This window comes from Myotis yumanensis, unplaced genomic scaffold (genome assembly GCF_028538775.1).
Source record: "Myotis yumanensis isolate MYYU_CA2020_CCGP unplaced genomic scaffold, mMyoYum1.0.hap1 SCAF_7, whole genome shotgun sequence".
Taxonomy (NCBI): Eukaryota; Metazoa; Chordata; class Mammalia; order Chiroptera; family Vespertilionidae; genus Myotis; species Myotis yumanensis.
Window position 1 is genome coordinate 89,364,265 of NW_027223758.1, and position 27,397 is coordinate 89,391,661.

The window sequence follows — 27,397 nt, forward strand, 5'->3', positions numbered from 1 at the left end:
TTTATTTCAACAGTAACATCTTGTTCATGCTTCAAGCAATTGTCCTCTTTGAGGCTCTTATTTGCCCTTCAATATCTTTTCTTGAAATTACTCAGGCACAAATAGAGAACCTTACGCTGCTTCACACTGTCTTTTACTCTCAATCAATTAGAAGTTTCTAGCCCAGAGCTCCTTACGTAATATGATCTTAAATAGCGGTTTGGAATGGATGGGTGGCTGAAGAAAAGGATGTGTAAATTTTCTAAACAATAAGGAAGGAGGGAAAGAAAAAAGGAAGAGGGCAGGTGGGTAGGGGAATGGAGTAAGGATAGTGATGAGAGAGAGGGAAATGCTGGGCCAGCCCGGGTTCCAGAGACACGAGGGAAAGTCCGCGCACTCTTCTCGGACCTGCCTGCACCTTCCCACCCGCCACCTGGAGGACAGTATGTTGTGTCCCGAATGTGTTCATAGGAACAGGCGTTAATGAAAAGCTCCACACACAGGCATTCCCTCTAGGCCAGTGGTTCTCAACCTTCCTAACGCCGCGACCCTTTAATACAGTTCCTCATGTGGTGGTGACCCCAACCATAAAATTATTTTCATTGTTACTTCATCACTGTAATTTTGCTACTGTTATGAATCGTCATGTAAATATCTGATATGCAGGCTGTATTTTCATTGTTACAAATTGAACATAATGAAAGCATAGTGATTAATCACAAAAACAATATGTAATTATATATGTGTTTTCCGATGGTCTTAGGCGATCCCTGTGAAAGGGTCGTTCGACCCCCAAAGGGGTCGCGACCCACAGGTTGAGAACCGCTGCTGTAGGCTTTCCTGGCCATTCCAATCAATTGTTTCTCATTGTTTTCTCTGCTCCAATAGCAGTGGGACCTGCCTATTATGGGGCTTCCCATCACATTGAGATTGAATGTGAAAGAAGTTTTTATCTTCCACTGCCAAGCAATTGGCTTTTTAAAAATCTCATAAATCCAGCACTAGACGTAGAAGTATCTTGATAATTAAACACAATAAGAATTGTTAAAATACATTTTATCAAAAGATCAGAAAATGTCTCCCAATTTTTTTGGGGGGGGGTGGGGGGCACCTGCAGGTTGGCTGTTAATGTACTTACATCCTAGGACCAAGAATCCCATGATGAGCAGTCCAATGCCAGCGGGACCAAAATGCACATTATCTGGAAACATGGGCACGCCTAAGGGTTCTTTATAATCATCTGTTACACCTCCATCGACATTGCCATTGCCATTGTTGCTTTCTGTGTTGACAGTGACTTCACCAGTAGTAAGTTCACCTGTACCACCACCAGTACCAGTTCCACCTCCATCGTCGGTGTTATATTTTGGAGTGGTTTCAGAAGTTGGCCAGCCAGAACCTTGAAGATCAATATTAATTGTACCAGTACAAGTTCTTTGAAGACCATCTGTAACAGGGTTCAAAATGGAAGAAATCATTCATAAATTTAGTGTAGTCATTGTTGGGCATTACGAACTATTTCCTTTTTGCATCAATAGTTATTTCAATGTCTTTATCCCATTCATTCAGTAACTTCCCCAGTTCTCCCTTGTCCGTGACTCCTCTTGTAAATCAAACTGTTATGACGGTTAGTGCTCCTGAAAACTGTCTCCTGTAGAGAGAAGCGTAGACAATAAACACCACCTTGTGTCTGCATTGGCCAGTGCTGCATTATAAGCTCTGGGGAGGCATTCCTAGACTACTGTTTGTTTGTTTGTTTGTTTTGTTTTGTTTTTCACACTTCTTATATGAGAGCTAGATTTTTATTTTTATTTTTTTTGGTAGTTTTATTGTCTTTCTTCTTCAATTATATTTGTGCTTTTCCTTTTATGGGCTGACAAAATGAACAGATTGGGAGCAGGTTAGTAAATCATTTCTACAAAAATTTCTTAGTGTGAAAGCAGCATATTCCCAAACTCACAGCCACCAACCACTCACGGGAGAGGGAACTGGTGCTGTTAGAGGTGGAGAAATTTTCATTTCAGTAAGAAGGTGAAATACGTTTGTTTCACAAGCAGATATTCCAGTGTGCTTTCTTCTTGTCCTTCAAAGTTTCAGTAAGTTACTGTGTTCCTTGACTAAACACAGGGAGATTTGTTATTTGTTTCAACTTAATTGCTCAACCCTTGCTGTTTATTTCATCTAACCAACCAACCAACCAACCATTTTTCAAAACAATAGACTAATTTTTGAGTGCATTTGATACAAAAGGTGGTGCATCAGAATCCAGCAGCATTTTCATCGGCAGGTGCCTGGGGCTGAACTAGAGCTGTAGTGATGACTACAAATGGGCACAGGGTCGCTCTGTGGTGATGAGTATGTTTTCTCTCTCCTTTGTGGCAGTGTATGTATGAATACATCTGTCAATGCCTGTTACCGATATTGCTTTTGATATTTATTATAGATAGTGCTATAAGGAACATCAGTGTGCATTCAGCCTTTTATATTTAGGGATTTTCCTAAGGTTATTGAAAACTGGGTAAAAATAAAGGAATGATTTTGTTTGACATTATTGTTCTTATCTCAATTACATAAATGTAAGCTCTGTTGTCAGACTTTGTCCATTGATGTAACCCTAGAACCCAGTACAATGGCTGACATTTGGTTAGGATTCAATATATAGATTCTGAGTAAATGAATAAAAAAGTCCCTGGAAGTATGTAACAGAGACAAGTTTAAATCCAATCTATGATATCAAATCCCATAATGTTATTGGCTTTCGTCTTATTTTTATCATTTTCATCACCTGTGATCCCCCTTTTTGATGACTAAAGGCATGCTTTCTGTTTGCGATAAGCCTAACAATGTTGTAAGCAAAGTTTCAATTTTCCCTTCATGTCTCCAGTGAAGCTTGATGCTGGATGTAAAACTGGAGTAAACTAGCAATTACTTAAGGTCATTTCAGCACTGAATCAAAATAAGCTTTATCTTTAAATGGAATCACATTTCTGTTTGCAATATATATGTTTTAAAACTACTCTTATTTTGATTAATTGTGGAAAAAAACATTATAATTTGGTAAAAATTCTGAATTGTTGAATGACTTTAAAGGAATGCTATTTATTATTTTTTAAACATGCAAAGCAAATGGAAATAGTCAACCCGTTTTTAGGATAATTGAATGAGGAAGAAAGAAGGAGAGGAAGGGAGAAAGAGCAATGGAAGTAGCAAGCTTTGCTTAGAAGAATTAGTCTCAAGGCACTCTCCTCCTTTAGGGACCAGCCTAAATTAATTTTGTTGGTTTTGAAAAGTAATATAAGCATGCTACCTCCAAATTTCTCAAACAAAGTTGTGCATCAACTTTCCAAAGATTATATAAAGTTAAGTTAGCTTGGCTTCTGGCCTAACTATTTGAATATAATTTTATAATACATATAATTTAAAATTGCAATTATTTACATTAATAAAGAACTAACATTTATTGAAAGTCTAAGTCAGGGGTGGGCAACCCCTGGCACGTGTGCCAAACATGGCATGCCAGTAACTTTTGCTGTCACACAAAACCCTCTCTTATAATCTTCCATTTACAATGTTTTTCTTAATATCTACTTTTTTATTTTTCAGATAAATTCAGTGTAGGTGCATCTTAGATAAATAAATAATTTTACATAACATGCATACATTAAAAAAATAAATGTATTTTTCATCATCATATACTGTGTTTTTGTCGCTCGAATGAATTTTATTATTTCTTCAAGGTTCTTCACATACGTACACCTTAAGAGATAACAAGTAGGCGTAACATGTTCTCAAAAAATTAGGGTTGGCACGCAGAAGAATTTTGAGTCAGAGATTTGCTGGTTTTGGCACACACTCACAAAAAGGTTGCCCACCCCTGGTCTAAGTGCTTTACATGTAGTAACTCCTTAAATCCGTATTGTTATTGTTCCATTTTGCAGGAGAAAAGACTGAAGGATAAATGGGTTAAATGACTTCTCTAAAATCCCATATCTAGTAAGTGATGACACAAGATACCAATCCAGAGCTCATGGTCTTATCCACTAAGTTATACTGCTTTTCCTATCATTAAAGATTCGATTCTGTAATAGCCAATATGATAACTTTTGTTGAAAAAAGCATTACTTTGAAATACAATTAATTAAAATATATATTGAAATTTTAGAAGAAAAAATGGTAAATTGATCTCTTACCGTCTATAGATAGAATTGTTCCTTGGTATTTTCCATTAAGCATATTATATTGTTCCATGGTAACTTGATTTCTCAAAGTAATAATGCCCGTTTTTGAGTCAACAGAGAGCAGGTCAGCTGGATTATTTCCCATTACGTATCTGTATTTGAAAGATAATAGTATAAATTAATGTCAGCTATCTAAAAAGCAGAGAGAAAGAGAGAGATTTTATTTATAAGACATGTCTCTAGTCAGTAGTTAGAATCCCTGAATACAGTTTTCAGTTATTAGATACACTTTCTCCGTTTTTCAGGGCAGTCCCAGCTGTTTGAAGACATTTGGAAACAGACAAAGCTCTTAACTTAAGAAAACAGAATGACTGAGCAGCTATTTCCAATGGAATGTCTCTTATGCCACTTGGTTGGCACAATGATCCTTTGATGCTTGCGGTCTCATTTTCATTTGGTTTAGGAAGCATCGGAACTACTCTGGGAGACCCAGATCCTAGGACTTCCTGAGCTCATTAGCAATTCTAAATTATTCTCTTACCGAAGAACGTATGTCTTCATCAGGTTGGCCATCATCCCCTCCCTATTTCTACTCCCCTTCTCCACATACACAATAACTAATCAGGACTTCTTTTGAATTCCAAACTGCGTAAGTCCTTTCCTGATGCTTCTGTCCTATTTTCTATTGTCTTCCTCTCCTCATCTTTCACTTCCATGTCTTTTTTTTTCTCATTTACATTTGATAAAAGAAATACTGGTTAGCAAGTCTCTGTCTTAGGTGTGGTGCTAAACTCAGAGAATAGAACTTTGAGAGGACACAGGGGTGGGTGTTGGGGTTGAGGGGTGGGAGGTGACCTGTCCTCGGTGAACTACATCTGCGGGGTGAGAGTTTATCAGTAGTGGTGGACAGTGCGGTAAGAGCTGTAACACAAACACCTACTGTGAGAAGAATGCGGAGAAAGCACTTTAAAATCTAATTTGTGAGATCTTTCCCCCATTGTTAGTCTTGGTCACAAGCACATGTTTAAAACATATGTGCACATATACACAGATTTTTTTTATGATCAAGTAGAAATATTTGGATATACAGAGTTTTAAAAAATTATACAGCATGATTTTTCTTTAAGTCACTTTTCATGCCAAAGTTATTATTGGCCAATACTAAGTGCTTATTACAGTGAAGAAAATAACTAAATCTAACTGGATTCAATCTGGGCAAATTTGCAGTGGGAAAATTAGTCCATAAAATTCCGGAGTAAATAATCTTGGGATGTGGTAATCAGCTAATTGGTCCATAAAAGATATAAACATAGGAGTGTCAAAGTTTAAAGATACAATATTTTCACATTTTGCATCTTTATACTTTTACATCTTACATGTTGCACGATTTTCTATTTTTTTGTAAGTTAAGCACTCTAAATTAAGTAATAATTCAGTAGCTAGTACTTTTTATGATTAAATGATGGTTTCAAAATAATGAAAAAATATTTAAATTCATACTTAAAATGTCAAAAAGGAGCATATGTACTTCATTCAATATGTGATGGAAATTCGTTGGAAAATGTCAGTCTTACCTAACTTTTGTTGAAGGTCCTCCAGCGTCCAGGTCAGTAGCTATAAAATCTCCCACTCTATAATTCTGTCCCATGTTACTAGTTACTACGAATGTCTTTGAACCTGGACGGAACACTGAGCCTTCAATTACATTTAGCACAGTCACGGAGATTGCTGTCGCTGTGAGCTTATATTGAGACATAATTGATTGATGAAATTCAGCTTTATTTCTAACACCGATACTGAGTTGCAGATTCTTCATGGCTTCATAATCCAAGGGCTAGTAAATACAGAATGAATAGTTTTACTACAAAAAGAAAGGAATTCTAGACGAAAAAGAAATCCTTTGATAATAGGCAAATAAATGTTTATGCCTAGAAAGATGATATTAATTAAATATAAATACATACAATGTATTCTTTATCTTTTTTTAAATTAAATCTTTATTGTTCAGATTATTACATTGGTTCCTCTTTTTCCCACCATAACTCCCCTCCACCCAGTTCCCAACCCACCCTCCGCCCTCACCCCCACCCACTGTCCTCATCCATAGATGCACAATTATTGTCCAATCTCTTCCTGCACCCCCCACACCCCTTCCCCCCTGCCCCCAGGAATAGTCAGTCCATTCCCTTTCTATGTCCCTGATTCTATTATAATCACCACTTTATCTTTAATCTAATACAAACATATACAATATATATGGTGAGAAAAAATCCAATCTTGTATCCTTTGTTGAAAAAAATTGAAAATGTATGACACGAGTCCTCATTGTCCACCAAATTAAAAATTTAAAAATAATATAGATGGTCAAATCCTGGCATTTTGTAGTGCAAAGACAGTTTATGTTAGCCTGTATCATTTTGTGTTTTTCAGAAAGTAGTTCTGTTTATACAAAGTATGGGCCTGATACATTGTAGGTTCCATCGTTTGACTGGTTTTATCCATAGAGAACTATTTAGAAGAATTTTACTTCTACAAAGCTGACTTCTTTTATTAAGTCAGGTACTAGAATAAATAATAAAGAGAAATTCTTATTTTTTTTCAACATATTCTAGAATAAATTATTTCACCTTTTGGAAATAATCAAGTAGTCATTTTCACTAAAAAAGATGATGTTAATATCCATTACTCCTAAAATCCACAAACAATGCATTATGCCAATATATTTTTCTAAATTTTCACATAAGAGTCTTTAGGTGACCATTGATTCACACATTGTACTCTTCACTTAGGTAAATTTTTAGTCTTTGCCCTAATGTTGGCTGTACTTGCAATTTCAAGATTGGCTATAAAATCATGTATACTTATACATTACACACAAATACACAGACTTATTACATATAGTATATAATCATAAAAAGATTTAACATATGATGTTACATCTGGGAGAAAAATAAGAATCATTCCCATTTTATAGATAGAGGTATGGAGGACAGCTAGATTAATTTTCTAAAATAATAGAGTAGTTTAGTGTGAAATAGTTTAAGATTTTCCCCAGCGTGGAATCCTAGGGAGTATGGTGAAAGAATATGGACTTAGTAGCTAGAGACGTAGGTTTGTACGCCAGCCGTACCACACACCGTTAAGTGAGGTTGAGCAGGTTACATACTCTCTCTGGACCTCAATGTATTTATCTGCAATATGGGCATATAACTGATTGCAGGGATGCTGTGAGGAATAGACTAAAGCCTCTGCACATGGCGGAAGCTGTAGACATGGTGACACTTTACGATGACAATGAAACAAATGATCACACATTCCCAGAAGGACAGGCTGTAGGAGTCTGTTTCTGAGGAATATTCTGAAGGAAGGAAATAGTGGAAAAGGAATTACATTTTCCTATGAAGAATCCATATTGCACATATCACATATAGTTTATGCACCACTATTGCAATATTTTAAATTGATTTTTAGAGAGAGAGAGAGGAAGGGAGAGAGAGAGAAACATCGATTTGTTGTTCCACTTATTTATGCGTTCATTGGTAGATTCTCCTATGTGCCCTGACCCGGGATCAAACCCGAAATCTTGGCATTCTGGGAAGACACTCTAACCCACTGAGCCACCTGACCCGGAGGCTCTTGCACAAAAATAGACTTGCTGGGGCTTTAGCACAGGGTGAAAATTTCACTACCCGCTCCCTGGGAGCCAGGCATCTCCCCGCTTCACATCTCAGAGGAAATTCTACTGCACTTGATTTGGTGGCTCATTAATGTCAGGGGGACACAGGGAAACTCGAGGGACTTGGACCAAATCTTTAGTGTATTTATGTCCATAATAAATCTCGGTCAGCAGCCACAAGGAGGTGGGAACGTGATTCTACAATTACAGTAATTTACTGTTAATTTCATAAAAACACAACGGAGGAATAAAGAACATTCGATTTATATAGTGAATATTCTTAGTGCGTAATAATTGCCACGGACACATTTTTTTGTAAAGGCCATGTTAAATCTGATTTAAAAATATTTTTAAACATCTAAAACAAAGCCCTAAGGCATAATCATATTTTATTGTAAGCATAAAGTTAATTTCTTGCTTAAAAATTCTTTAAATTCATATGATCTGCGGGCGAGTATTGTATTGATAGAGTTTCGAGTTAAAATTCAATGCCTGTTTTCATGAAATTATATAAGCAGAAAACCTTGCCATGTAAAAATTCTATATCATATACCATTTTAAAACAGTAATTTTTTTATCTTTTCACCCACTCGAGTTTGTGTAATCTTAACATTTAAATTTAAGATTAACATTTGGAGAAAGACCAAGAGAACAAAATATGGAGGATAATTATACCATACCTTAATAATCCTTAAAGTCCCCACATTGGTTCTTTCGTTCATTTCTATGTCAAACCAGTTCCCCTCATTTCCAGAGATGAAGAAAATGACAGCCATCCAGTTAGCGGAGAACTCCTCGTCCAAGTCAATGACTCTGAGTTGGAGCAAATTTGAGTTCAGAGAGTTTTCTTCGATCTCTAGTTTATACTGAAACGAGAAGCAAGAAGCCTTAGCACACACTGTGAGGGAGAGAATGACACTAGACTTACCCTGAGTGTCTATAGTTACTCATGATTTAGGAAGGGGATCTATGTTTAATGTCTCTCTTTTCGTTGTTCAAATATGTGGCCCCTGTGCATCACATACTAATCACAGACAAAGGGCATGTCTGCCTTGGGGTTGTATGTGACTAAGGAAAACATAGACATCTGTAAAGAGGATTGTCCAAACACATTTTGGCACGTGATGAACTGAAAGTCATTCCTTTCGAAGACAAGTACTTACCGAAGACCCGTCCAGGTATGGGATGTTGTCATTGACATCGAGGATTTTAATGCTGCACTCGCAGTCTGCTGACATGCCATCTGCCCCGCCGTCTCGGTCTGAGCCTCTTACAGCAAGAGAATATTGGCTGTATTGCTACAAATACACATGACAGACAATATCACAGTTGACATCGTCCTTATTCTGACTCATGCAGAGTTCTTTTTAAATGCTGGCTCATGATTTACACAAATCTATGGTGGTGATAAGGGCACCACCAATCATTGAAAATGCATGTATCTCACATGAATCAATATGAAAGACACCACGTTGAGTCCCCAAAATGCTTCTTCAGCCTCATGGAAAAGAAGCAACATTCTTTAAAAGTCTCATTCCTTGTATTTTTGCTCAGAATTTGAAAACGTTTATAAAGGGCAAATTGGGTCGAAACACCCAGGAGGGAAGAGTTGAAAGTTTACCAAGAATTTTGGCATGACAATTCCATACCTTTCATAACCAGCCCCTGAGTGTGCAAGAATAAAGAGGCCCAGATGGTTTGCATTTCTGGGGGTGGCAGGTTGTGGCAGTGGAATTATGGATGTTCTAGCTCAGTTGTTCTCAACCTTCTGGTCCTTTAAATACAGTTCCTCATGTTGTGACCCAACCATAAAATTATTTTCGTTGCTACTTCATAACTGTAATGTTGCTACTGTTATGAATTGTCATGTAAATATCTGGTATGCAGGATGGTCTTAGGCGACCCCTGTGAAAGGGTCGTTCGACCGCCAAAGGGGTCGCAACCCACAGGTTGAGAACCGCTGTGATCTAGCTCCTTGATTCTACTCAATGGTGCTTACATTTCCAGAAGCCGGTAAAAGCTATGACTCCTTTTCCAGACACAAGTACATTTGCATTCTCATTTAAAACTGTGATGCAATCTTAGAGGCTTCATAGTTAGAGACATCTTGAGGTCTCTCCATTGACGCCTTGTTAAGAATATCTAGAGTTTTCTCCTTTACTGTTGAGAGCTCTCCTCTGCTAAAACGCTAGACACATGAAAGGAGTTTCATTGGGTTCTTTAAGAAAGTTTAAGAAAGAGCTAAGTAGTCAATTTCTTCTGATGGTAACTTTCAAACAAGTATAAAAAGAGAGGTAGCTAACCTAGAAACCGATGGCATTTAGATAATTGAAGAGTGGAGAAATAATCTGATTTATCCTAAACCTCCAGGTCATCAATAGGAGTTTGTCATTTTTAAATAACTATAATTATTAAAATAAAATTTAATTGAGTATTAATTAGAAAATAACACTTTCTCATGCATATACTTACAGTACATGCAGATTAACTATTTCTATTTTAAAATAATGAAAAGTTGATATTTTTACATTCAGCTATGGGACCACATGGCGTGATGGAAACCATGTAATGCTGATTCTAATTTGGTAACACTCACTAATTGTTTTCTTAGTCATAAATGAAAAGATTGATCTGGAAGTTATATAATTTCTATCTATCATTCTGTTCCTTCGATTCATTTTCCAGAGTAATCAATGGGTTGTCAGCAGCTGCAGCATAGGAAGAAAAAGATTTCTGTTGTCAAATGAGCTTAGGCTGCGCCGGGTTAAAGAGAGAGAAACGAGTTTCCGAGCCTGTGAACACTCTTGGAGCCTCGACCACGTTTGCATGCACTGTGACTCACCAAGACGGGAGCTAGAAGAGCCAGTGTCTTTTACATTTATTTCACTAGAGAACTCAGTTTTTTCATAAAATGGAGCTTTTGCCTCTACTTCTATGCATATTTTTATGTACTCTCAGAATGTAGTTTTCTCAATTTAAGGCAAATCCTAAGTAAGATTAAATGAAAGACAAGAATATAAAATGTATGTGAAGAATCCCCGTATTTTCATTTTAAAGATATTTTTTATGTCACTGCCATTATGTGAAAAGGTTATGTAACTGAAGTTTTTAAATCTAGTTTCCTTTTTTTTCTTACTTAGGTACTCTTGCTTTTAGATTCAGTTCCTATGAACTAACAACCCATTAGAAGAAAAAGAAATTACCTCTCTGTCTAGAAAATTATTCATTGTCCGAATTTCTCCAGTGTATCTGTTGATAATAAACATGGGTGAATCAGAAGGTTCCTGGCTGATGATCTTAAAGGCAATTTTTGAGTTCAAATTATTGGGTTCGTCTGCATCAGTAGCATTGAGTCTCATCACCAGCGTATCTAGAAATCAAGGAGAAAGGATGGCAAATGGACAGTTTGTATGTATTTTTCTTATTGTTTATAATTACTTTTCTAAGAAGAGGTTAGGTTAGTTGGTTCATATAATGTGCACGCTACCATTTTTGTTTTCTACTTCTTCGACATAATCATATCTTAGCTCCTTTCTTTACCTTTACATTGAGAAAAAGATCACATTTGACCAAGAACCTAGATATTACTGGTAGTTAGAAAACAATGAAATGTTTTATTCTGCCTTTCCATTTCTTATTCTAGTATAATGATTTCTTTTTACGGCTTCTGTGGTGAAACAAAATGATATTAAGGCCATTCTAACTGTTTCTCAACTATACAGCACTTTCTAGTGAAAGAAGAGGAAGAAGCAGTATGAATGACAGTGGATGGGATTGCCCTTCAGAGCAGTCGGCTGGGAGGCTCCATTCTCTTCCCCTGCCCCACTGTGCTAAGTCCTTCTGGAATGTTCCCTTAGGAATCTACTACAGAGCTTGTATGCGAGTCACAAGAGAAAATTCCTCTCATGGTTTTGGAGCTGCTTGTTGCGTGTGAGCAACAGAAGGTGCTTTCACAGTGGAAGGGAGAACCTTTAGGGAGACTTCCTCATGCCTGTCTTCTGCTTGCTTTTCTAGAATTACCTCTTACATTGGTGATGTGGCACATTGACATAATTTAGCTTCTAGCGGACTGGCTGTTAAGAATGATCTAGAAGCCCGTATATTCTTGTTTACTTCAGAAAGTTGACTACTTACTTGCATTAGAGTTTTCTTCTATTTGTCCTAGGAAACTAGACATAGAAAATACTGGCGGGTTGTCATTTATATCCAAAACTCTGACTCGGAGCTCCAGGGGCCTCTCTAAATCTTGGCCCTGTAAGTTCAGAGCCCGGCAGTAGATCTAGAAGAAAAAAAAGAGGAATAATTATATGATGTGACAAATGTTGAGTTTTTACTTTGTTTGGACGCTCTACTAGGCGCTGTATAACTAAAAGAAAAATAAGACTTTATTTCCTACTGGAGTGTGAGCACAAGCAGTACGTATAATCAACAAGGGAGGCACACATGTACTCAAAATACCACTTAAGAAGAGGTAACATGACCAGTTACAAAAGGATGAGCAACAATAGAATGACATCTTAGGGGATGTAATGACTGAGATCGATCTTAAAGGAGGTTCTCAAGCTGGAGATTGGCAGGGTGTTCCCAGCAAAGGGATTCATTACGAGAAGAAGCAAAGGGATGAAAATGCCTTGTTTGAAATTAGGAATAGGGGCTGGGGGCGGGAGGGGTTGAGACTGTGGTAAAGGAGAGTCACGTGGGGGCTTCCAAGAAATACAGCATTCATAAGCTCGGTGGGGCTGTATGGGTGTTTGTGCTATTGTTATTACTACCAGACGTATACATAAATTAATCTATGCAATTTTACCTATTTTGGAATATTTCATTTAAAGACCCATTATGCTTTAACCAAAGCTAATAGGCTGGCATGCTGATTTGGAGAGTTTTTGGGAAAACATTGTGGGAAATAAGGCAGGAATATATATTTGGAATAGAAGACTAAGGAATTAAAATAGTCTTAGGAATACAGTCAAGCAGTTACAGTGAAAGCGGCAAATATAGATGACTACTTGAAGGTATTTTTAGATATGGATTGATAGTGTTTTAATAGAAGAGGTTACAAGATCTAGACAGGTAGTCCTTCTTTATTTTTTAAACCAGTTTTCTTTATTGATTTTAGAGGGATAGAGGAAGGAAGGAAGAGAGAGAGAGACCTGACTAGGGATGGAACCTGAAATCCTTGGTATATATCGGGATGATACCTAGCCAACTAAGCTACCCAGCCAGCACCCATTTCTTTATTTTTAATTTTAAGTATTAACAAGTGTTGACCATGATGGGAGCAACTCACAGGATAGCAGAAGAGACATGAAAAAACAAAGTTGGTACAAGAAGGTTCTTGAAGAACTAGGTAATTATGGGACAGTGGGAACTCTAGAAATATTTTGGAGAAAACAGAAAATGCATCTTGCTTTTGGAACATTTCTGAGCAGAGATGTCCAGAGAGAATTAATTGTAGGAGTTTGTGGTGAAGAACCTCAGATTTTTATAATGAAGTTGGTCATGAGGTCAGCTGCCTAAAATTAAGGGTTCGAAGAGTAAGCACTTATGCTTTGTCACAGCTAATAGAAAATAGAGTAAGATTCGGGTAAGGAGGAACTGAGGTCTTCCCAAGGCACATTCTGTGCTCCAGGGAGCTGGAGCAATTTGCATCTATACTCAAGTATGCTCACTCAGGAAAGGCCCCCGTGGAACCTACAGGATCACCCCTAGGCACTGGAGCTAGAGGAGACCAACATTCTCAACTAATTAAAGACAAAGAAGTAAATGCTGAGTACTTTCCCTTCCGGCAAATGCTCTCCCTTGCCAGTGGGGCCAGCCAGAGGCTGGCGTTTTCGCTGAGGAGCTCATGCGAGACACCCCTTTGTCTCTCGGTCTTCCCTGTGTGTCTCTGGGTCATAGTTGCTCATGAATTAAGAGACAACCAAAAAGTGCCTAATACTGAGACTCTTGAATCAAATCAAGTATGATCTGAGCTCAAGATATTCTCCAAATAATTTAGGCCTGAACATATATATTGACACAGCACCCACTTACGATGAAAAACGGGGTGACTTCTCGGTCAACTATGGATGTTATGTTAATTTCACCAGTTTTTTGGTTAATAACGAAGATTCCAAAAGGTGGTTGATCAATTCCTACTCCAGAGATGCGGTATGTAACTTGCTGGTTTGCAGCACAATCTGAATGAATCTGCAGAAAGAGCACAAGTGAAATTATTACAGGATGCAAAAAAAATATCTGCTATGTTTCATATATAATAGCTGTCTTTTTTGAGAGTTATTGAATGTCCTAATATCCCAGTTATTTGGGGGGAAATTCTGGAAGTAGAGAATTATTTTCCTAGATAGTGGAATAGTTACAGTGCTAGTATTTTTCAGTGGTAACTGATAATGTAATAGAAGAAATTCAATTGTATTTTTACCAAATAATAAAAAAGTAAAATATCACCCTAATATATCTAAGTCTATGCAATCATCATTCATGAATGCATTCATTCATTCAACATTTATAGTTTGATGGTATTATTTTCAGGCTCTGTACTGGTATTGGTCTAGAGTAGGGAACTCCTTGCCCTCTTGAGGAGTTGGCCAATGTTGTCATTATATAACCTTGATCTTCCATTTCAAATGTGAAGATTGAAGTGGACCTAGGTAGGAAAGAAAAGATACCTGACTACATGTAAAAGCTCTTAATTCTGAAATTGGGGAGGTAGTATTAGCAGAAAAGTAAAGAGACCATCCCAAAGAAATGGTTGCAGAAACCAGGACTCTGTTCATTGAAATAAAATATTGTATGGGGAGTGTCTCGGTGTGTATCTAAGTGAAAGTGTTATGTTTGTCTGTGTAGGGATATATATTTGTATATGAGTGAATCTGTGTGTGGGTTTGTGTTTCTGAATGTGCCTCTGTGTGTGTGTGTGTGTGTGTGTGTGTGTGTGTGTGTGTGTAAAGACATGTAAGAGAAAGTGAAAGGAGAAAGATTTTTTGAAAAAAAGTACATTGTGAATATTCATAAACAAGCCAAAAGTAGGAATTTAATTCGAACAGATTGTGAGGTAGAGAGAGCACATGTTGAAATTGTCCCTGTAAATATGATGAGTGGTAACGCACTGTATTTTTAAAATCCAGTGTCTGGGGTAACACATGATTGTGTGTGTTAATTTCACCAGTAAGGTGAGTCCGTATTTAAATGTTTACATGAGTGCCTACATTTCTTAATTTATCTCTTTAATGGCTTCAACTTTCATGATCTGAATGACTGTTATTCTGTTGTATATCATGACTTCTCAGTCAGATATGTTCTTAAACTATGTAAAGGGCAGGTTCTTTTGAAACTTTCTTTTTTCATCCATTTTGATTGTCGAGTTGCTTTTTTGGGGGTTGAGACTTACTTTGGCGATTGGGTTCCTCTTTGAGTTGTCTTCGCCTTCACGGCAGGCTGCAGCGAACTTGATCCACTCACGCTTGTGCCTCCTGATGGAGTGCCACTTGATGGTGCCATTCTTAGCGTTATAATCTCTGACCTTGAACGGGCAGGGGAAAGTAATGGTACCTTATTAACTTTTATTCAGAATTCACGTTCCACTAAAGAATCTGTGGGAGGGGTCATTGTAATGTCAGAAAGGGTGCTTCTTTGGGAAGATTGATAATTTTGATACTCTGTTAATTTTAGCATAACATTAACTTTACTTATAAGGACGATTTTTGTTTTTGTGGGTGGTGGGGTGAGGCAAGGGATATGTTGTTACTCCCAAATCATTTTCTTTGTTTTTAATTTGAAAAAGTAAATTTGCTATATGTTACCTGGATTCGAAATTCACTGTTAACTTCCACCAACACCTATGAAAAAATAAGATAAACACAATAGTTAATTTTTAACTAAATGCTTTACAGTTTATGTTATCAAATTATTAAAAATTCAAATTTGTTGAGACATATGTAATACTCTTTGTAATACTTTAAGCAATAAAACAATAAAACAATAAATAAATAAATTCAAATTATTATTTTAATTAATAAATAAATTAAAATTATTTCCTGTCTGGATAGCAGGTGGATCAGCTTATCTCTCAGGTCTGATAATGATCTTAAGGATTCTTTTCCGTTTGATTTTTACTTTTCAATTTTGATTTTCTTTTTTTAGTTACTTTTATTTTTAACCTTTTTTTTAAAAAAAAAAATTCTATCCTATGCAGATACTTGTAATCATATGAGCTAGGACATTTGAAGCTATAAGCCAGTGGGAATGAAGGTTGGAAATTTGGGTTCTCTTCTTGTGCCTGAAGAGCTGGAGATGTTCAACAATAAGTTATGATACTGAAAGTTTTGACTACAGTTTTAGCATCTGAGTGGTCATAGGTGGAAATAGGAAAAAAATGTTTTGGGGTGAAGAAAGAATACGAAGCAGAAAGTATACAGAGAGCTTCCAAAATAGTTGCTTCCTCACATTCCAATTCTAAATGGATGCTTTTCTATTATTCTTGAAAATCTTAAGATGGTAAGTTTTGTACTTGCTTGGAAAGATGATACTATAAAGTTCCAAAATAAAAGCAAATAATTTTCTCTGTGTAAAAAATGAGCTCATGTTTGATGTTTTACTGTTCGCACTGGACACAATAGATGATGCGAGTGCGTGCTCCCATGGAAGGAGAGGAATTTCAGGAGTGTGGGGCAAGTTGCTGGGCAGGCGGCTTCCATCCGTCTTTCCTCCTGCATCAGTGTGAGCGAGTCAAGAAGAGGCTGCAGGTCCAGCTCAGCCTGGCTTTGATCTTTACGAATGATTTGTAGAGTTAAAACAGGGTCATTTAATTTATTATTTTCTAAACACCAAAGGCATATTTCTAAAAGCACAAATACTTATGTAATACATTTAATATATCAACATCCTTAAGACATTGTAAATATCTATCTAAAAATTAGGTGTGAATTTGAAGGCTAGTTTGCATTTATTAAGTTTTAAATTGCACTTAGAATTAGTAAATGCAGTGTGAATCTTTAGTTCATTTTTCTGCCTAAAGAGGACATTTTTAACTTCTCCTTGAACTTTTGTTAGACTTGCAAAGTATGAAAACTGTTATTGCAAACAGGCTTTATCTGTGTTACTAATAAAATAAAATTATGGTTTGTATTTTAAAAAATACTGACACATAATAGTAATTTCAAAATAGAGTAAATTACTTTTTATAGTGAATTTTAATTTCACCATTAAGTTAAAAATAAAATTTTAGTGTTTATGTACATTTATAAAAATCACCATAAATTGATAATTCAAGAAACTTTATATTATGGTTAATATGAGTAGTTTAAAATGATAATATTTTTATTATAGGAGTTACATACTCATGGTATATATTTAATGTTAGTCATGATCATTATCACCATAACAATTCCCTAAATGATAACTAAATACTGGACAACGTGTTTAGAGAAACCCATGCATTTCATCTTCACAAGTACATGTGGTCAATACTATAATTATCTTCACTTTACAGATGAGGAAATTGAGGTTTCCATATTAATTTATGGCTAAATACAATCCAATACAATTCAGTCTAAATTTGTGCTTGAGGTATGGGTTTTACAATTAAGTGCAAGATAGCCTATTTTACATAAATTACTAAGTAAAATATACTACAGATGACTGACATTACAATTCTGAGAATTCAAATAAAAATCCTGATTTTAATCTCATATTATCCTTGTGATTAAGAATCTAATCTCATCTGATATACAATAATAACAATAATAATAGTGATACTGGGGTGTGTGTGTATGTAAGGAAAGGAAATGGCCCACATGGTTGGAGAAGGACCTGAAATGGTATTGTAGAATCCGACCTGGGTGAGGAAATGAACCCATGTTAATGCAGCTGTGTGCTTCTTGCTACCGTGAACTCATGAGCACTTGGTCCTCTTGTTTGTGGGTGTTGGGTGGGGGTGCGAGGCTCCCTTATTTGTCTGCCATTTCTTCATAGCTGCAGATTGGGTATTCACCTGTCATCTGTCTGGCACTGCCTCACCACATGAAGTGTCGGGTCACTGTTCGCTTTGGAGAACTAGCCCGATGACGATGACTAACCTTCTGACTTTGCGAAGCTGGGTCATTATTTTTCCCATGAGAGGCAACTTGGGCAGAAGACCAAGCAGGTTTCACCATACAGTCAGGCTCTTAATTAGATTGGTAATTAAAAAACTGCCAGGTCTGCTTAAAAATATGTTGTGTGGACATAACCAGATTGCCTTTTGCTCAGGCTAAAATAATCTCTGAAACAAAGTCACTCTTTGACTTTGAAAGGCAAAATAACGAGATTAAAAGAGCATTTGGTACAGTCAGAAACCTTTCAATGCACTTCCTAAATTCTCTGAGCTGCAGTTTTCTCATTCATAAAATGACAGGAGTTGCCTGGATTATAAACAGTTACCTTTCGAATTCTAACACCAATTCCCTGTGTGCAATAGGAAAACATTGAAGTTTCTTGCTCATGGGAAATGGATGATAAAATTGTGAATTTAAAAGATGGCCGACAGCAATTGAGGGAGGCAGTGGGAAGAGGCAGCGATTACAGGCCAGAAGCAGTTGAGTTTCTGCATCAAGTCAGTCCAGGGATGAGGAGCAGCAGTGGCAGTGGGAAGAGACTGGGAGAGATCAAAGGAGAGATACTGCTTGATTGAAATGCAAGGGGTTTGAGAAAAGGTGGGATGTGGGCGTGAAGAGAGGGAAGAATCTCAGGCGGTGTCAGTTGTAAACCTGGAGATCAGGAACGAGGCAGAAGCAGGATTTGGCAGGTTAGAACAAACCTAGATGCTAGAGATATGCCCAGTGAAAATGTTCAGCGATTGAAATATGTGTCAGCACCATGAACAATAGTTCGGGCCTGATACACAGATTTGAGAGACACCTGCTCAGGTAAGATGGTTAAAATCAGGGGAGAGTTTGAGATCCCTCAAGTAGAGAATACAGCAAAGCAACAGCCTGTGGCTGAGGATGAAACCAGGGGAATTCCTATATTTATGTAACTGGGAACAATGACAACAAACAAGAAACAGCAAGAGGTAGAAAAGAAGTGGCCAACGAAATAGGAGGAAAATATAATGCAATGCCATGGTTGTCAAAGGAAGGGAGAACTGAAAGATACATATAGTATGAACATGTGTCCGATAATATAAAAAAAAGGCGAGCAGAGTGAATCCTGAGAAAATCCTGAGGTTTTCTGTGACCTTCAAGAGTTCTGTGACCTTTAGGGGAATGTCTTCAGTTGGATGGAGCAAGCTCTCCCTGGCTGACAAGACAGAGAAGAGGACATAAGGGTGCCACCTTTTTTTGGAGAAATTTGGTGGTCTAAGGAAATAGAGGCAATAGCAGAATTAGACGGTGTCCATGGAGCTATTTGGGGAGAGGGAAATGCGGATTTTTGAAGGTTGAGAAAGGGGAGAGTAGGAGATTTTGAGCTGAAGCAGGAAAGGTTGAGAAAGTACTGGCTGGAGGTATTGTGGTGACCAGGAGGGGATCCGCAGAAAGAAAGGGCTCTGAAGACAGAGGGTGGGGAAGAGTGAAGAGATGGAGATTAAAAGCAATGGATTAGGAGAGGGGAATGGAAGGGCATCATACTGGAGGATCCAGACCCTGTCCCTCGAGTAAGGGCGAGGTTATTTTTCTGGTGATCGGGGAGTAGTTTGGATTCTGAAATAACTTGGGAATACGTTCTGAGGAGGCTGTGAGGGAGATTCACTTAACAGGGTTGTCAAGCTTACTGAGCACATCTCAGCTCTCTTGCCCCCGGATATGGGCCTTGGGGTAAGTCACTTAGCCATTCTGTGCCTCAGTTTCCTCATTTGTATCTGAAACTAAAGCCTTTTTTAAATCCCAACATTCTAAGAGCAATAAAGAAGTCACTTGAAGTGAATCCTCAATGACTCTTCCCTTCATCTCTAATATAGAAGCCAATCCACTTATAAATAAACAAAACAAACAAGTAACCCCCTCTTCCCCCCGCCCCCCCACAGACACACACAAAACACCAACAACCACAGAATACAATATTGATGCTAATTTCAAGGATTCTCTAATTCAGTGTTTCCCAACCTGTGGGTCGAGACCCCTTTGGGGGTCGAACGACCCTTTCACAGGGGTCGCCTAGGACCATAGGAAAACACATATATAATTACATATTGTTTTTGTGATTAATCACTCTGCTTTAATTATGTTCAATTTGTAACAATGAAATTGGGGACACCACAACATGAGGAACTGTATTAAAGGGTTGCGGCATTAGGAAGGTTGAGAACCACTGCTCTAATTATACTCATTTTTGGTTCTTTTCTTTTAATATTGACTTTTACATTTCTTTGTATGTAACAAAATCGCCTCGAAAGTAGTAATTTATAATTTTTTCAAGGAAAACCTCTTCCATTTCATAATTGTGAGGTGGTCTTCCAGTTACTTGACAGTTTTTGTTAAGCATCAAGTCTAATGTATTTAACTCATCGATAAAGCTAAAATATAATAATTTGCTTCTTTAAAAAAAGTCTTCTTGATTTATTTCATTTGTTCATTGGTTCATTATTTGACAAATATATATTGAATGTGTATTATGTGGATCCAAGGCTTTATTAAGACCTTTAAGGAGCTTAAGCCCTATAAGTATTATGGTAAGTAAGCCTTAGAGGAAATGTAAAATAAATGTAATAATACACCATTTAAAAAGTGCTCGGGAGCCTCAGCGTGATGATTTCCATGTTTAATACCTTGACACGTTTCTGGAGTGAATGAGGAAAGGGAATATAAACTATCCCCAAATTCCCTCCTGATGCCTCTACGTGGTGAGATTAGACACCCATCGTGCAATCTTGCATCGGCACAGAGCACTGTGAAAGGTACAAAAGTGAGTCAGCCAGAAGCTGACCTCAACCGGCTTACAGTCAAGTAGTGTTAGGAGCAGCAGGCGGCCATTCATTAGTGGGATGTGGCTTTACATTGGACAAGTGTGAAACATGGAGCTCTATTCTCACAGACCAGGGAGGGCAGGATCTGCAGCCAATGGCATCTAAACCACAGGAAAGGAATTTGCATGCCAAGCGTCATCAGCAGGGGTGGCTGCCCAGCGTTCTGAAGGGAGTTCCCTCACTGACGAGCTGCCAGGCCCAGCGTGCCTCCTGTGGCACTCAGGCAGTGCCTCTCAGGACACTGGAGGTCAGCCACGGCGTCCTTAGGGAATGCACAGTGAAGAAAGAGTTACCAGAAATCACGTGCTTTGGGGATGGACAACAGGGCTGTTTTCTAGACTCAGGAGCCTTGGGAAATAGGTGTCTCCTGGCCCTGAGGGGCCCAGCCTTCAGCTCCATCAAGGCAGCATTGTCCCGGGCCTTGGGTTCTTCTGTTGCCTAACCCAGGCATGGCGACATGTTTGACTGTGTGGCAACGAAAACCAATTAAATGGTGAGACATTTGCCCACCGCCTTTTCCTAAGGCGGAAGGAGATGCTGGTCCTAAATGTGTCTGAAACCTTCAGTGAGGAGCGCCGGGTAAATGGCAATGATCTTGTTAAATTCAGTTTGTAGATTTTACTAAGCAGGTGAGCAGAAAAAAAATTTCTACTGGAATACTAATATCTATAATATACATCATTGTAATATGTGCTCAAGAAAGCATGGGAATCCCCTGTTTCGCTTGTCTTCTGTTTAGTCTGTAGTAGTTTGCTAGCTCTTCCCTTGTGCTACGCATCAGTAATCATAGTTATGGGGACTTAAGATGCCCAGTTCAAACAAGTTGATGAACTATGTAATAAAGCATATGCAGGGGTGGGCAGAAGTAGGCTTACAGTTGTGATACAAATAAATAATACAATAATGAATAAATAATAATTCAAGAATAAGCTGTTTCACGTACTTACAACTGCAAACCTACTTTTGCCCACCCCTCTATTATTTTTTTATGTATTTTCATGTGAGTGCTGAGAAATACTCAGATAAATGCCTGCTTAAATACTAAATACTTTCAGTTAAGTTGAAAGAGTGGAATTAGTTTATCAGGTGGTTGCAGGTTTTTGGGTTTTTTTTAGAGGAAATATTAACCATGGAAAGCGAAGAAGCTAGGCTAGTGTGATGTACCGAAGAAACGGGGTCATTCTTGGCGCTAAAGAATGGCTTATTTGCGTTCATTGCTGCAAAAGTTGGCCTTTATAGAAGAAGACACCTTGAAAGTGTACTGATTGAACCTGGCAAAGTTAAAAGTAATCATTTAGAAATCATTAGAACTATAAAAATTCTACTGGTTCTAGTTTGCTTTCCCACAGTGACAATGCCATACCTCATACCATTGTCACAGCCTTCTTAGAGACTTCTTATATTGGTGCATAGGTAACATTGTTCTCTGGCCTAGAATACCCCTCCACACACTGATATCACGGAAACAAAAAGGAAAGAAAAATAAATGCAGAATCAATAACATTTATTTGGCTCACTGTGTTATAACAGGTGTAAGCTATTGTCTGCCCCAGAGACTTGTCTAAATAATGGAATCACCCTGTGGCAATGTTGGTTACTGTAAGAGCAGGTTGGTTCTTCATTTTCATTCTCCAGAGCTAACCCCCTAACTTCAACAAGGTCTATCCCTTCCGGTGTATTGAGCAGACTGCACGCATGCTTGCAAACAGATGGCTGCTCTCACATGGACTTGCATTAAAGATACCACCAGTCCAAATGTCTTAAGGGCTTTCAGAATCATCCAACTAGGCTCCCTATGGCAGGCTTTCACTTATCAATTTTGAGCAGAGGAAGGTGTAAAGACTTTACATAATTTCCTTCCTCCCTCCCTTCCTCCCTTCTTTCCCTCCCTCCCTCCCTCCCTCCCTCCCTCCCTTCCTTCCTTCCTTCCTTTCTATTTTTTTGGGGGAACTTAAAGATTCACAGTGAGGCTAGCAGAAAGCTAAGGGGAAGAGTTGGCTATGGTGGTGGTTAATCTTCAGAAGAAGAGTATTTCAAAGCAAACATAGACTGCATAACTCCAAAGGACATTTATCTAAATTACCTGGTAAAACCAGTAGCAAAAAGGAATTGCAATTTTTACAAACCTTAGAAAGTGACACGTTTTATAAAAATGTTATAATAATGTAAAAGTGAAACATTTAATTCAGTAAGTTCTTTGAAAAATAATTTTCTTAAGGCATATGAGAAACTTGATTGATTCCAGAGTAAAATATGGCAAAAACCAAACAAATAAACAAATAATCCGCACAAAAGAAACCTATCAAGACTCAAAAAATAAAATACAAATGTCCAGAAACCTCTACAAATAATGAAAGTTCAATAAGGATACGTTTGGATAAAATGATACATTATACTGAAGAATGACTAATTGGAAAGGGACTGTTTATAGAAATTTTATAGGATGTAATTAATTAAAAATAATAATAAAATAATGAAATAACGTGTCTTACAGATTCAATGAAAGTTATTCCATGAATAAACCTTGAACCAACTGTAACTATCATAGGACTTAATAGATCAAATTGATATAAAGGAAAAATAAAGTATTATATCATTTCACAATGTACAAATGCTCCTATGTTCAAATGATGTACCTCATAACGCTCATTAGTCCCTGCCACATCCCAGGTTATGACATCACCTGGACCTAGAGATCCATGAAAACATCCATGGAAGAGCTCGTGCTTAAAGGGCTACTTGACATAAAATCATAGAAAAAAAAGGGCAGCTTGTACTAAATGAGCAGCTTATTGATGCTCATTTACAATAAAATCCACCGGTTGTGACATATCTTAATGAATAAACTGAACTAAAACTAAGCAGCATACTTTGAATCAGAGATCTAACTTGTTATTATGAAACCCAACAATCCAGTTTTAAAATTAAGCAAGTAGAAACAAATGTGAACCGCAGCACCACACACATCCTGCCAAATTGGACTGCGATGTAAGCGGCACTTGCCTCTGTGAGTTACATTAACCTTTTACTGTTAGAGAGACTGCGATTCAAAAATGTTCACATCAGTGAAATCGAGGCAACACATTGGCGCTGTACTTAGGGTTGTCTTTAACAAGAGAAAACTAATAACGTGTAAAGAGCACAGTGATAAAACATTTCATTACGTTTGTCTGATCATCAATGTACAGCTTGTATATCATAGTCATTAGTGATTAGTAAGAGCGAGTATTGTGATAATTATACTTATTTCTTAATTATAGCCCTTCCTTCCCCTACTCTGTCATTTCTAAATCTCCCATAATGTCATTTTTTAAAGTAAAAAGATTGTTTTAAATAAATTCAGAGTGGGGTCTCTATATTAGAGATATGGATCCCAGGTACATATAAAGCCGATGAGGTTAATTAGATAGTGAGGCCAGTCACAGACAGCTATGATTTTAATGTATATGGATCTCATTTCTAGGTTTTAAAATTTATAGTGAATCTACCAGCAAAGATACCAAAAGAATGAAAAAAATGTTTACGTTAAAAATCAGGACACACCTGTGCTATGACTTTGACAGCCCAGCTGTGAGAGAGAATTTGAACAACAAAGTGCTATGAAATAGCCAGGTGACTTCCCCCAATTCCATGTTTTCTCAGAATGACTTAGCAATGACTTCCATGTCAGAGATGACATGTGATGAGTGGACACTGATGCCTTACTGTGATCTCCAGTCTTCAATTAAAGAGAGAAGCACTATTTAAAAATCTAGTCCATAAAATCACCTGGTCATTAACATAAACTTTTGACGGGTCTAGTTTAGAAATAACACCGAATAGCACTTTCTGAAAAGTTCACCCTGGTTTGCAACTCGGACCATCACCAGGGGTTTTTGGCAGAAGCCACTCACCAGAAGGGTGACCAGCGCCGCAGCGGTCCTGATGTGCCAGCCCATCCTGCCCGGCTCTCTTACATCCAGGTTCTTCTCTCTTCGTTTGCTTTCCCCCACTTGGCTGGTGTCTGATGGAAATAACTTCTCAGTAGGTGTTCCTACATGCAGGCTTTGAGGTGTTTCTGCCTTCGCTGGGAGAAGGACCGAAGGTACGTATAACCAGTCTAGATCCCCACCCTAAAACTTGGGCTGGTCTCACTAAAATGCTTGACAAGATCATCATTGCTCCCAGGTAAAAGCTCAGGGACACACCCTCCTCCCAGCTGTGAGGCAGCTCACGGGAGGACAGGGACGGTTCGCTCCTTTACTGACAGGTTCCAGTGGCAGGCATTTAACAGAGTCAGAAGTATGGAGAATTATGGCATTGACGGGGGCTTCCCCCGCTCTGCTCTGCTCACAGGTTGCTGAGCTCCCTCCCATATTAAAAAGGCAAGTGTGGTCTGGATGCAAGCCCATAGTATTCAAAGGGGACCGTGTGGCCCATGCTCACAGCCAGACGCGCAGGCACAGTAGAAAACCATAGACTTTCCATTTCAGTGGATGCGAGGGAACATTCAGTCATTTTCAAAGTCCTCCAAGGGGCAAACAGTTTGCTAATGTGAAGAGTGAGGATTTTTTAAAGCATTAGTTCACACAAGCAGAACTCTGATACTTACAATTCCGAGGTCCTCTGCCTTTAGGTGGCCAGCCTCAGGCCAGGGCAGCCTCTGCTCTTCTCCCTAAAGGATTCTCTTCTCTCCCCAGCACGTTTTTTCTCTCTGAAGTTTTGCCTTTTTCAGGTGGGGTAAGAAATAGTACGATATCATGGTCAGAGGAAAAGAAAGCAATAAAAACCTCTAACTAAAGTCCTGTGGGAAATTTTTAAGTGAGGAGCAGTGCCTGGCATGCCAGGGGGAGCTCAGAAAGCTGCTCATCAGGTGAGGTGGGTGAAAAGTCAGTGCGGTTCCCAAGCTCAGAGCCAAGGACGGGGAGCGAGCCAATTAGCACACGGGGAGCGCACGGCAGAGCAGCTGCCCACACAGGCACATGGGAACCCAGCAGCCTGCGGTTCGTGGAGATAAACTGTGACTCTCAAGGCAGCACCTGACTGCTCCTGGGAGATGCGCTGCACCTCGCCATGTCCAGGGTGCGCATCGTGAGTGGCAGGGAGGCTATGTGAGTTGAAGGGGAGTCTGGGACAAGGGACCGATTGGATGGGATAAAGTTGGTTCTGATCAAAAGGATGCTAGCAATGGCCTCGAAAGGAAGGCTAGTCAGAGCTTCTACTGAACACTGTCATTTCACTGCCGATGTGTGACAAAGGTGACAGCAGAGGTTTGAAATGTCATGCTATCCATCGTAGGGGGTAGAGGGAAGGAGATGGGCGGCCCATGCTTACTTACCGTGAATATGACTGCTGTTAATAAGAATTGGTTGAAATAAATAATAAAATAAAAGGAAATAGGTCAGATTTCTTATTAGTTGAGGAAGACAGAAAGTGAGTGTCAAAATATAAAAAAAATTAAAAAGTACAACAAAACAGAAAGCGAGTGTCCATCTGTGACGTGTCCGAGCAGTATATTAGCAGGAGGATTGTGTGACCATGAAGGGACAGCAGAGATGCACGAACTTCCTCTCGCATCTTTTCAGTGGCAAGTGAATGCTTTCTGGACCTTGAATTCTGGGCATGGCTCTCGGGTGTGCACAGGCCCTCTTCATCCAGGACCAGCCTTGGCTCCAGCCCTCACTCAAGGCCCAACTCCAACAACCCCTTCCTGAGAGGCGTGGCGGAACCCCAAGGTCACAGAGTAGCGGCTGTCTGGACCATCACGTGATATTGAGCACAGATAGGAAAGGGAGATTATGAACTCCTCCTCCTTCACCCCTTCCTCTGCTGCTTTCTCTTGCTCATTTTAATGTCCTTGGCACATCACCATCCAATAGAACTTTCTGAAATGGGGACATGTTCTCTATCTGTGCTACCCAGTCTGGTAGCCACTAACCACATATGGCTATTGAGCATTTTGAAATGTGTGAAGACTGAGAAACTGAATTTTTTTAACTTTATTTAATTTTAGTTAATTTAATTTAAATAACCACTCGTGGGCAGTGGTTACTATATGGCACAGTTCTTTGTCTTCTATCTGATTCTTTGCCTCAGCTCCTTCTGTTCTCCATACATTCAACTCCTTTTCTAACTGAGGGCACTCTAGCTTTGCCCCAGTTTCCAATCAGCACCTCGGGGTTCCCTTTTCTGTGGGTTCCTATTACCTCAGGTGGTCCAGTCCTTTCTCCCAACTCCTTAATCCCATTCTCGGATGCTAACAAGTTGAGATACTTTAGAACACAGCAACACGGAGCCCTCTCATTTCCGTGTTCACATTTCCCAGCCTCCTTAGCTGCAAGCTCACACACACTGCACATCCCTGTGCTACTCACGTTTGCTGTTTCCATCTGGTCTCCTCTCTGCGCCCTGTTTCTACTCTGAACACTGTTCATGCAGTGAGCCTCCAGCCAGTTCTCACTTCATGGAAATTTTATGAAATTTGGGGGTATTTTTCTGTTTGGAACTTCCCTGGTAAACAGACGGATTTTCCTCACAGGCATCAAGATTTTCCTGGGAAGGGACTTTTCTCTCTCTCGTAAGGTGCTGCAAATTCTAGAAGGACATCTCAAGCATCTACATTTCTACGTTTGCTCACAGTTT

General features: G+C 38.6%; 1 protein-coding gene across 2 annotated transcripts in view; it reads right to left on the reverse strand.

Annotated features, from left to right (window-relative positions):
• DSG1 (desmoglein 1) overlaps positions 1 to 25,458 on the reverse strand; it is a 32,360-nt gene extending 6,902 nt beyond the window's left edge. The window contains exons 1-12 of one of the 2 annotated variants that reach the window (XM_070421231.1): positions 25,368 to 25,458; positions 24,670 to 24,779; positions 15,639 to 15,674; positions 15,227 to 15,358; positions 13,870 to 14,025; positions 11,968 to 12,112; positions 11,037 to 11,203; positions 8,997 to 9,131; positions 8,514 to 8,699; positions 5,732 to 5,991; positions 4,170 to 4,309; positions 1,118 to 1,426 (exon numbers count right to left, since the gene is read on the reverse strand). In XM_070421231.1, coding sequence (XP_070277332.1) covers positions 1,118 to 1,426; positions 4,170 to 4,309; positions 5,732 to 5,991; positions 8,514 to 8,699; positions 8,997 to 9,131; positions 11,037 to 11,203; positions 11,968 to 12,112; positions 13,870 to 14,025; positions 15,227 to 15,358; positions 15,639 to 15,674; positions 24,670 to 24,714 — 1,711 coding nt within the window. In that variant the 5' untranslated portion in view covers positions 24,715 to 24,779; positions 25,368 to 25,458. Of the gene's footprint in view, positions 1 to 1,117; positions 1,427 to 4,169; positions 4,310 to 5,731; positions 5,992 to 8,513; positions 8,700 to 8,996; positions 9,132 to 11,036; positions 11,204 to 11,967; positions 12,113 to 13,869; positions 14,026 to 15,226; positions 15,359 to 15,638; positions 15,675 to 24,669; positions 24,864 to 25,367 lie in introns of those variants that run through there. The other variant, XM_070421230.1, reaches the window with a different exon arrangement.
• Between the last annotated feature and the right edge of the window lie 1,939 nt (positions 25,459 to 27,397).